This window comes from Charadrius vociferus, unplaced genomic scaffold, assembly GCF_000708025.1.
Source record: "Charadrius vociferus isolate BGI_N301 unplaced genomic scaffold, ASM70802v2 scaffold14, whole genome shotgun sequence".
Taxonomy (NCBI): Eukaryota; Metazoa; Chordata; class Aves; order Charadriiformes; family Charadriidae; genus Charadrius; species Charadrius vociferus.
In genome coordinates, this window is record NW_009648876.1 from 1555597 (window position 1) to 1567870 (window position 12274).

General features: G+C 36.0%; 1 protein-coding gene across 1 annotated transcript in view; it reads right to left on the reverse strand.

Moving 5' to 3' along the window:
* LOC104288161 (chromosome unknown open reading frame, human C15orf41) overlaps positions 1-7164 on the reverse strand; it is a 99530-nt gene extending 92366 nt beyond the window's left edge. The window contains exons 1-4 of the mRNA XM_009886921.1: positions 7148-7164; positions 6152-6197; positions 5222-5286; positions 1879-1939 (exon numbers count right to left, since the gene is read on the reverse strand). Coding sequence (XP_009885223.1) covers positions 1879-1939; positions 5222-5286; positions 6152-6197; positions 7148-7164 — 189 coding nt within the window. The remainder of the gene's footprint in view (positions 1-1878; positions 1940-5221; positions 5287-6151; positions 6198-7147) is intronic.
* Positions 7165-12274: the final 5110 nt, after the last annotated feature.

Consider the following 12274-nt stretch of genomic DNA (forward strand, 5'->3'; position numbering starts at 1 on the left):
ATAAAATTTAAAAAAAGAATTAAAAGTACTTTCACCGACCCGCAAAAAACCAACCCCAAAAGATAATAATATGGAGCTTTTCCTATTTAACAGAGCTGCTACGCACTGTAATACACCTATGTTATATATTTCTCATCAATTTTTACAGTTTCCACTGATTAAATATATATTGACTCATAAAGCATTACCATTACATCAATTGTCAGCAGACGCAAGAGTATGTCATTTAAATATTAACTATCATATAAAAATGGCAGCTTGATTGTTTGGAAGCAGTAATCTGGTGCTGGTTATTGCCACATTTCCCTAATGCATTAGGCAGCAGTCACAAAATGCATTGGCTTTCTCATATACCTGCTGCTACGAAATCAGAAGCAGATAAGTTCTTTGTATATCTCCCCTTTCTCTTAGATTTAATTTTTATTTATTTCTGAACTGCAGATATCTTTGCCCTGAATTGCAAAAATGCATTAGTATAATATAAACAAAGACATGCTCACTAGAGTCAGAAATTATATGCATTGTCCCTAAATCAATGGGAAAAAATATACAAAGAACCAGCAACAGATATATTCCTTTGTGCTTGAAATATTTTTATGACAGTTCCCAGATAATACGGGTGCGATATATCATGAATCGGGCTGTTTACCTAAATTCTTAATAAGATTATACTTATTTATTAAAAGTACATTCGATTCTCAGTACCTTAAGGCTTGTCTTTTCCAGAAACAATAAGGAGCTACACATTACCACTAATATGAAATAAATCCTTTATTCTATGCTAACTGTACGATCAGGATATGTGGACACTTCACAGACCATTAAAACCTTCTAGTAATTGATAGGTAATCGCTCATTTGCTGGCTGCAGCAATGTACATGAGAGAGAAACCATCCTTTCTTACTAATATAACATGTAGAACTTGCTGCTACTGCAACACTTAATGTTCGTAGTGCCATATAATTTTTAATGCAAACACTCATTTTCTGCTGCCTTCTTACATTTTCTATTAAAATGCAACACAAAACAGCATACATTTCATTCTACCCCTTTGAGGGTTGCACAAGCAGTTCCAAGGAGTATCAGCTACTGTATTGTTATTATTGTAAATAAATATTTTAGATTTTAAGGGGTAGATATTTCATCATTTTTTTTTTTAGGAGGCTCACTGCCACTCTTTCAAACTTTTTACATCTTCTTTAAGGTAGTGCTTTAGATAGCTGTTTTTAATGCAAGTAACACCTTCATCCCAAGGCAGATTCATATTCTAGTTAATAAACAGCATCAATAAATTTGTCAAGACTTTAATGGCAACTGTACTGAACTTTTCATACACCAGCTTCTCTAGGAAATGGCTATACTGAAGAATTTATTCTGCTTAATTGCTTTATATTAAGTAGTTCTCATTAACCATGTTCCAACTTGTGTGAACAGAAATAAACGGAGTCAGGAAAACGAACTGTTTTAACCCTTCCTATTATTTAAAAAAAATAAATATTAGGTTGATTTTGTTATTAAAAACAAGGAATCAAATATAAGTAAAACTGATGCAACTCCATTTAATTGATGTGGGAATTTTTACTAAGTTTGTGCATTAAAGACCTATGGTCTGCCTGAAATTTCCAGCAAAATACAAATTCAGAGTTTCTTACACATTTGCCTTGAAGTTAGGAGACTAATTACACTAACTGATTTATTAATAAATGGGGCTTTTTGTCTAATTATTGTAAGTACTAACAGACTGGGGAACCATTTTAAATGTCTAATGTGCCTTGAAACCATTTTTTTTAGGTTAATTACATTTCTCACTAAAGTCACTATAGATATGCCCCTTAGGTTTTACACTGGAAGATTAAAGAAAAAAGTAAAGATGATTACCTCATTGGCCAGCTCCAGTAATACAGGGGCAGCTGCATTTTTCATCACCCCATTCAGGTACCTAGACAAGACAAAGCTAGGTCATTCTGCAGTGGCAAGAAGAGGCCAGCTTATACATGTTAGTAACCCTTCTGAATCTCTTTCATTTGGGGGAAGATACCCCAGTACAAGAGTATTTAATGGGAAATCTTTTAAGAAATGTGTATTTTAAACAATCGCTAACTCTCCAGCTTTGTTTCCTATTCATCTGCAAGATATATCCATCTCAATTAAGTCCCTAGTAAAAACCACAAGAAATCAAGAAATTAAAAAAATTTTGGCTCAATGACAAACAAAAATTGTATCTGTGCTACTTAAAGATGCATCACAGAAAAATAAGTCTCTGTTATTCACAATAAAGATTTTGGGTTTCGTATGACTTGCAACTATGAAGACATACTTTATATCCTATTCAATTCACTACTATGCACAAACCCATAAATTTTCAAATTTAATGAAAATTTTATCAAGTGGGCAGTAGTTTAAATACTAAAGGCTTACTTTCGTGCAATCAGAGTCTAACAATCAAATTAATATTCTAAAGGGAAAATAAAAGAAGAAATATATAGGATCCAATAAAGGGTGATAGAAAGTCATTATCCTATCAATGGCAAAGGCTTAATGTTCCCAGTTAAGGGTATTAGACCAACATGGGTACACAGTGGCGTTTCTGACCATGGCTTCACACAATCGCCTTCCTCACTTCTGGTACTTTCACTGTTTGATGTTTACAGTTCAATAATGCCTAAAACCTGTTCTCAGGAGTTGATGGGAATAAGCTATATTATTGGAAGCCACTTTGTGCTTTGCAGCCATGTGGAAAAGAACAATAGTTACCAACATTTGAACCTGCTCATTTATCCTATCTGTTTTCGCACAGCACATCATTACTGACATCATTAGAAGGCCACAGCCTTTCCAGCTCTATCGTTATCTATCCACCAGAAGCCACTCTTCTGCTTATTAGTTAGTCAATAAAATTCTTTATCATTTTACCTTTCTGTGGAATGGGTGTAACACCTTTACATAAACCTCTTCGCAGAGGATTAGAGGGCATTTTGTTTGCGAGTTATTCTATTCTGAGGCTTAATGAGTAAAGGAAATGATAAAAGCTTTTGGCTGTTACCTATTTCAATTCTGCATAAAAAAACCACAAAACAAGATGCCTCATATACATTTAAACATTGCAAATTTATAACAGAGAAAAAAAGGGAGAGATCATAAACAAAATACCCAACCAGGAAGATTTATATGAGATTAATGTTCTAAAACATGCATCTAGTTGATCAAACAGCAAAGCTACAGCTGACAATTGAATAATTTTCTGGCAGATTATTTCTAATGCTACTGGCAATTCCGTTATGGGCTAACAGGTCTCACACGCTGATGGAAATAGTGTTCTGAAAAGCTTGCTGATCCTTCTTGTAATTTGCCTTTGTGTTTGCCTAAATTTAAGACTACTAAGTCTCAGCAGAGCAGCAGAAGCTACTCCACTCAACTGTACTTCCACTTGCTCCCAACAGGGACCACTGGAAATGACTACCTTCAAAAATTGGTAGTTTCTGACTTAGGAAAGCCATGGCAGCACAATTATCTTCTTGTGAGTTGGTGGGAATAGGAAGGAGCATACCACACAGACTGGGGTTTACAGCAGTAAGATGGATGCTACAAAAGAGTAGAGGAGAAGACATGTTTGTCATGTTTATGCTTGAAGCATTTCAAACTGGCTTCTGACTCAAGTAGTCTGCCCCTGTAGCTTATGAAGCATACTACACAGTAAATCTACTAAAACAGGATTGAGATGAGTTTTCTAACTATTAACCAGAACATCTCTGATTTTAAAACATGTGCATTTTATTCGGCCATGTTAATACACTTGCAATATGAAACACCCAGAAATAGCACAAAGAATGATTTTCCCTACCACCACCGTATAGCTTCATACATAATGCATCAGTTATGTACTGCTATCATACTTCAGACAGTACAGAAGAGGACAGGAGACCAAATCCTCCTACCTCAAACTTAATCATACCTACAACCTTACTGACATCAGTACAACTGCTGCTTTGCATAAAGCAAAATTTGGTCCCATGTTTCAGGTTTAAGTTGTTGGAACTAGTAACACATCCTAACAGTGATTTAAACGATTTACATATGTTCTAAGAAAAGTGTTATCTACCTTGCAGTTACAATTAACAGAGGGCACTTCACTGAAACCGTACTAGTGAAAAGTAATTAATAGTATTGTATACACATGGTTATTAACGCAACAAAATTTTAAGCCAATATTCTTCCTAAACAAGAATGAACACTAGGAGAAGTGCAATGTGATCCAGCACAAATTTGTCCAGAACAACACAACTACTAAGAAAAGCAAATCAAACCTCCAAAACAGCACAATTCATACTAGATATCTAAACCAGTGTCTGATATATTCAGGCTGTGCTTAGGTTTTAAATATATGACTTCGCGGAAGCACAGCTAATTGTTTACAAATGAAGGCTTTTTGTTTATTTTCCTGATTCATATAGATTAATATTAAGCATAAATATCAGACATATATAATCACAAGTATGAACTCACTTGCCATGCAAGCTCCTCAGATATGTCAGTCTACAAAGTAATATTTTAATTGCATATCTTTACCAGTTATCAGTATGCCCCAATTATGTCACTGCAACATTTTTAGTAGAGCCTATAGAAGTAACAGACAAACTCTTAAGGTGTAGCAAATACAATTTATTAGCTTAAGATGCAAACAATTGTAAAATATTGTAAAATGACATAAGAGTTTTCATCCTCCCTTAACAGCTACTTCTGACACTTCAGTTGATAAAACAGGAGTGATCTAAAAATTAGTGCTTTAACTGGCAATACATGAATTTAATATGTAACTTTTTGTAATGCAACACAAAAAAAGTAATAGCAACTGTAACAGAACAAGCTCCCTTACTGTAAGGAAGTTATCATCAATATTAGTCTTGACTCAGAAATCCTGTAATTACAAACTATAGGCAATATAGAATAAATGCTATCACATACACTGTAAAAAATATTTGCTTATCCTGACTTAGAGTCAAGGAAGTAAACCTTTTCGTAATCGGACTGACCAAAAGCTGAAAAATTTCCTGCATTTTCACTGAGAAACATTTTTAAGTGAACCGTTCTGTATTCCTCGTCCCAATTTTTTATTTATTTTTCTACAAAATTAGCTTCATATGCTGATAAGCTAATTTACCCATAATTGCCATAACAATTAGTAGTTTTGATGATACTCTTAACCAGGGTGGGGAGGTCATACCTTTGGTAGTAAGTTTCAATAGCTTCAGCAGTGTGATGCTTGGCATGTGTTCTTTTGATTTGTTTCTAGAAAAAACAAAAAAATCCAAACAGAGTCTTACAAATGTGTCATAGCTCAAAACATAGAAATCATGACTACCCAAACACATATTCCTTGGCTACACTTTGATATATAAACTGAACTATGTTTTTAGATTCTATACAGAAATGACATTCAATCTACCTAGTGAATTGAACGTCTTCAGACTGTACCGCAATGTACCATATATGTAAAAGCCAGTAAGGTCACAATAATTGAATCTAAATAAGTTTACTGAAGGCTGCAGAGGGCAAAGAAAAACTTGTTCTCTCTTTCAACCTTTGTATTAATTTTCTCTCAATTCAATTCCATCTAAGTCTGGTGCGCTCTAGTTTTACAATTCAATTGGCATTTTTAACCAGGAAGAACATTGCTTAAAAACAACTTATTTGAAAAACTACAAAAAGTAATTCCATAGAGACTTGCCACTTGACTGACACCTGTCATCTCATGATAAATGACTCCATTTTCTGCCTCTCTTGCCTTCTGCCACTCCGGCAATGGTCATTTATCATCATCTCTGTCAGCAATGGAAAGCAGCACTGACAGTGCAAGTCAGCAAACATTTAGCACATGGAACCACGCAACACAGGGAAATTATTATTGTCAGAATAATAATGGTTTAGCATAATTTATTACAGGTCCACCAAATAAGCAAAGGCTAGATGTTATTAGACAGATGGATGGGTAGGCTTGGCAGCCATCCACTGAGACTCAGGCGGTGCTTGATGTGGAAAAGGGAACATCCTCCAAACCAATCAGAAAGCTGGCAGTTCAATTACAAAGAAATAAAGGGACATTCATCATTCAATTAGGCACCTGTCAACCCTCACAAAGGAGAAAACTTCTAACCTGGTACTCCTGGGAGAAGATGCTCAGCAGAGTGGACTGCGATTGACTGGAACAAATAAAAGAAGGACAAAGTTAATTACTGGAGTGCACTGCAAAGAAACAAAAGAGAAGGGAGCTTCAAAGGTAGGCCTGCTGCCCTGTAATCTAACAGAACATGAAAACAAGTGTGGAAAAGTTGTTCCAGATGAACACCTCAGACAAAGGCTTCCTGCTGCTAGGTCAAGGAGAGAGCGTACGAGGGAGGGGAGGAAAATACAGCAAGAGTTTCAAAGCAAACGATCATACTGTTTGGGTGATTCCCTTTTCAGCTTTGGAACACACAAAGTCCTATCAGGAGCAGGTAGCTGAGTTAAAAGGGAACAGGCAAAAAGGAAAACAAAGCAAAATTTCCATTAATAATTGATGGAGTTAAATTCCACCAGCAGTTGAGAACATGCCGCTTGTTCATTGGCAACATATTGAAATTCATTTTGTTAGCAGCAAGGGAACCTCTTCAGTAGCTGTCTCATATTCAGGTTAAAAACTTCCCCCTCTGTCAGAAGTAGCATATGGGACCACTGGAACATTCCCACTGAAACTGATGTGCTTTGAAAATAGAAACTTTCACAGCAGGAAGCCGAGATTCCCCGGAGTCGGTCATTTCCAAAAGCTGCCATAAGCTTCATTCATCTAAGGCTCCACTCAATGTCAAACACCTGGCAATGAAGCAACCTGGAAAGCATTCTTCCCAAGTGGGAATTTTTCTCTCTGAATTGTTAACATTTAGAAATGGGACAAGATTTTTTTCCCTCTGAAAGGCAATCAATACCACACTGCTACTGTTTTCAATTGTCCTCTGTGGATATATCTACCTCATCACATCCTGAATACAATTAATTACTCCTGATATATTTTCCTACTACATGCAACTTGAACAAATTATAGTCTCAATAAATCGAGTTTTATGGTACAGCAAAGCATTATGAATAATTAACATTTTTCCTTTCCTGAACTTACCTACTAAGGCATAGCATAGGTAGTTCAAAGATTCAGCAAGGCCTAAAGTCTTGCTCTTCTGCCAGATTTCTTGTATGTGAATTTAACACCTGTATCACATCATATATACATTAAATGTAAATGTTCTCTCCATACTTAAATGGCCTTTCTCCCTGTCATTTTCACACCTCAGAAATACTAATTTAAGATAAGGGAGTCTTACTCCCATTTTCAAAAGCAAAAACTGAGGCACAGAATGACTAAATGGTTTGTTCAGGTTTAAACAGATGGTATGTCTACACAGCACAATATGAAAAGTTACCCCTAAAGCAACCAGTTGAAGCCCTAGGAACAAAGCGACTAGATAAACGCAGTGCTGTGTAACGAGCTTACCAGTTTGTCTTATCCATATCTGTGCTTACAGCACCTTTGCCATTACACTGTATTTAGGGCTTGTCTGCCCAGTGCAACATCTGTGTGACAGCAGTAAGCTGAGCCTTGATCTCTGGTATTTTGCACATGAGAATGTTCACCCTGAGTACTGACTGACTGAATGTTAAAACTGTAGAAAAATGATTGCAACAGACTGATTAATACACAGATTTATGAAATTCATGGATGACAGAAAAATGAATTACAATATAGTAAAGAATTCAAATATTCTTAAATATACATCATTTGACACAGAGGCCAGGAGCTATGTACCAGAATGCCCCTGCAAATGGTGCACCATCCAATCATGGCAACCTTCAACATGTACATATAATCATTAAAAGGTGAACAAAGGAAAGAAATTAAGATTATATACTTACACAGGCTATATACATATGCAAAGCTAAGGTTTTTCAAGTTGATTTATTTAAAAAAAAAACCTGCAGGCTATAAATAAAAGTTGGATACATATGGCCCCCTAATGGCTCTCCACGTAACTATTATTATCTGGCAGATTTACATGGTCATAATGGTAGAACTGAATTTAGAGCAAAGATGCGGCAAAACCCAAAACAAAACAGGACAGCATTTAACTGAATTTCTGGTTTGACTTCTCTTCCACTGACATACCAATTTTTGTATTTTTAGGCTATTCCCATTATGATTACAGTACTTACTGTACCATTATCCTATTACACCCACTGACATATCAAAAAAATTAAGACCATTATCTTCACACTCCTGACTCTTGTCCATTCTACTTGTTCCCTTGGTGTCCTTGGATTTTGCCCTTCTATTTAAATTTACTCCAACACTCCTTTCCTATGCTTCCAAACGTTCAGATCATTTAGGACTTACCACAAACACCAAAAAAATTCAGTCCAATAACTGAACAAGTTGGATATATACTGGATTGCTGTACAAAACCAGTATGACTGTGACAAAGCGAATCATTTCAATAGCACCATGCAAAGAATTTCAAGCTTTACTACCTGGAGTTCTTTCTCCTTCCCCGGGAGAAGCGGATTTGCATCTTCATATGGCTGATTCCACATTTCTTCTGGTTAACACAGTTGCCCTCTTAAACACTAAACTCACTTATTTGCTACTCAGCGTTCCCTTGCCATGATTCCATTGCCACAATTTACTGGCAAAATAGAACAGCTCCTCAAAACGCAGCTGGAGCATCTATTGCAAGATGCCATTGACAGAAAACTGAAACATCATGGTTTCAGAAAGCACTAAAAAAGACAGTACTGTGTACTTGGAGAGGGGACAGAAGTCCTGAACGTACATTTGCATTGCAAGACAGCACAATCACAACTGATACTGACAGCAGGGATACTGTCATGTAAGTTATCATTACTTCTACAGGAGCAGCCAAATTCCTAGGGCTCCATCCATCCTTTGATGCTTCTATACAGGATTTCAAAGCAGCAAACGAGTAGAAAAATTAATATAGCTAAGATATCCAGGAAAACAAACATAACACTGAAAATATCTTTTATTCAAAATAACATTTCAGTGCTGTATTATTGCCTCTCGCACAATAAACTTTACAGTAAGCCTCGTAGCTTACTGGAAGGCTAGGGATATAGACATGTTTATGTCCAGCAAGCTCTTTTGTGGAGCAGCAACTGTAGAGCCAAGGTACAGATTTGCTGATTTTCTGAAACAAAACAAACAAAAACCCCCAAACTCATAATTCTGAGTACTACCTAGTTTAAATAATTAATAAACCAACTTGTTATCCATCTTGTAGAACTAAATTTATTTTCCAGGAAAACAAGTAAACTTTCCTCTTAAGTTCTGTAGCAGACACTTTTATGGAAATGTTTTCTTCTGCAATTCCAGATGGTAATGGACCTAACTTCCAGAGCTCTGTTCAAAGCAACCAGCCACACTCTTCAAATATCCTCTTTGTCTTATACACCAGCATCCATAATGAACCAATTTACCTTTTGCTACTCTGTGTTGATGTCTGAATGCCTGATGCACTTTGTGCTCTTGTCAATATATAACTGGATTTAGGCAGAAAAATGTGAAATCTAATCTGCCACAAAATGCCCATTTTTAAAAAAAGAAAATTACTTTTATTTCAAAAAAATGAAATGGCATTTCTAGGTTCCAAATGATACAAAGATATAAAAAATTTGCTTATCAGAAGAAAAAAAAAAAGTAGTATTACAGGTATCTAAGTCCACCCACATTTAGAACAGGATGCCCAAGTCAGACCAGAACAAGGGGTAAGAACTTAGAAATCAGTCAAGCTAAAAAGACAACTGCAAGTTTGGTGCTGGAAAAAGAACATGCCTTTGGGTCATTTAATATGTAAGACTAAAATGTACACCATTCTCTTCTAATGAATCCCAGAATTTGGTAGAGAAGGAATGCTATCATCCCTGGAGACTATTTCAGAAATGTTTTGTTTCGCAGTGAGTATTCATATAAAAACTAGTAACAGATAATATGCTGATGCAGAGCAGTGCTTCGTAACTAGAGTTGATATAAAACTCTGGCCAAGAAGCAGCTAGCAAGGATGAAGAAGAATTTAATTGTATCAGATCATCTTCTCAACAAAGCAGGGTTGCAGATCTAGCCAAGATTTGGGGTGCTGTCCAACTTAATATTTGCTATTTACTACAGCCTCACCAGGAGAGAATCCAAACATGACAACTGCAAATACTATATTATCAACCCTTGCAAATAATTAATTCTTTGGGGATAAGTTACACTTTTGTACTTTATTTTCCGAGATTACTTAAAAAAAAAATAAATTAGGTACAAAACCAAGTTTCCACTTGTTTCATCTGTGCATTTTAACATGAGTTCCCTTTCCGTCACCTTTAACTCCACACTTTCTGCTTAAAATAGAAAGACTAAAAATTCAGCTTTACATTTCATGTATTCTACCATGGAACAAAGGAAGAGTATCCAGAGAGATCTGGATAAAAATCAAGAGTAAATATGAACTGCAGTATTTAATGCAGTGACTATTCACACAAGTGGAGACAAGCAGGGGGAAAGCAAAGTCCATCATGAGACAAATATGTATTTTATATAAATAGAATAGCCTTATTTTTTTTCAACACATGAAATCAACAAAAAAAATTGCCTCATTGCTTCCCTTTCACAAAATGGAACATTCCACCTCATTAAGATGATAAATATATTGGTTAAAAAACTGAATGTGGGGGGAGGAGCTGCATTTCAAAAATTCAGAAGGTGTTATGTGTGAAATCCCAAAGCAGCAGTGTCAAACTTTCTCTTGGAAGTGCATACAACATCGCACTTATTTATTGTAGGAATTCAGGTAGGGGGAGAAATTGTTTCTTTCCTTCCACAGTCTCCAGCATCAGTACGTAGTGCTGGTCATATCCCTTCATAAAATGTTCTGAAGCAGACAGCAAGAGTCTCTCATTTCTAAGAACTGGAAAAGAACTTCCCCTTTCTGCATATAGTAAGTCTTAAAATATTTTTACTAATGCAATTTTGAGCTTTAAAATAAAAGTAATACATACAACTTAGGGCTAGAGTTGCATGGTGCTGCCATGCTGGGTTAAGTATCTATGTGAGGAAAGAAATATATATATTTGATGAATTTAAATGACTGGGGGTGGAAAGGGAATCCTCACAGCTACCCTAAAATTCAAAAATGTGTGTCTAAAATACATTTTTCCTGTTACATTATCAAAGACATGAAAGAAACCCAAACAGCCTTTTAATTCTCATTTTCTATACTGCAAACGCTTTGGAACAGGGACTTCTAAAGAAAGCAATGTTTCTATACTGCTTATCACATGCTAACCAATCTGCTCTTGTTTCTAAAAACTCTGTCAAGAACGGATTTCAAATAGATCTAGCAGCATCAGTACGAATGTGTAACACATCACGGGTGTGTAGAGCCTCCTTGGCTTCCCAGAACTGCAGGACGTAGGTGAACAAACACCACAGTTATATCTGTAAATCAAGTAAAGCCACTCTGATGGTGAACTTCCCACCTGAGAGGAGGTGATAACTAGTGGATTCTCAGAATTTCTTCCATGTGTCAGGTTTGTCAGGATGGGAAAAAGGCTTCTTAGCAGTCTAAATCATTCCACAAGAGGATCCAGGAAGGCTCAGGAATAACAAAGGGCTACCAAAGCTTGACAACCACTAGGCTTATATGCAGCCAAGCACTGAGGAACATGAAACAAGGGAGACTCACCGGCCTCTAGAATAGTTATGGCTTTAACCTCTCTTCACTGCAGCTTTTAATATCAAAATATTTCCTAAAGCTTTATATGCTTGCGGTCACTTCTCGGAATGAAAATTCTCAAAAAGCAGATTATTGTCTCTGTACACATTTGGACTTTATCATTCACAAATTTAACAGTGATTTATTGGAAGTCAGAGAATTACCAATATAAGCTAAATCAATATACATGTCTATATATATGTGTGCATGTCAATATATGTGTTTAAATCAATATATGAGTTTGAATTGGAGTAACTAAGAGACATAAAACTACCTAAGTCTTTAGTTACAACACGGTAACTTCTGTAAAGTGGCTATCTTCCAATGTTACAGCTTTCCAGTTACAACAGTTCAAGACTGGGATACAAAACCAGTTTTATTATTTCCGCATAAGAAGCCTTCTATACAATGAAACACTATCAGTAGCTACTACTGTGGGAACTACAAAGCAAATACAGTGCTGTTGGGGAAATACTCCC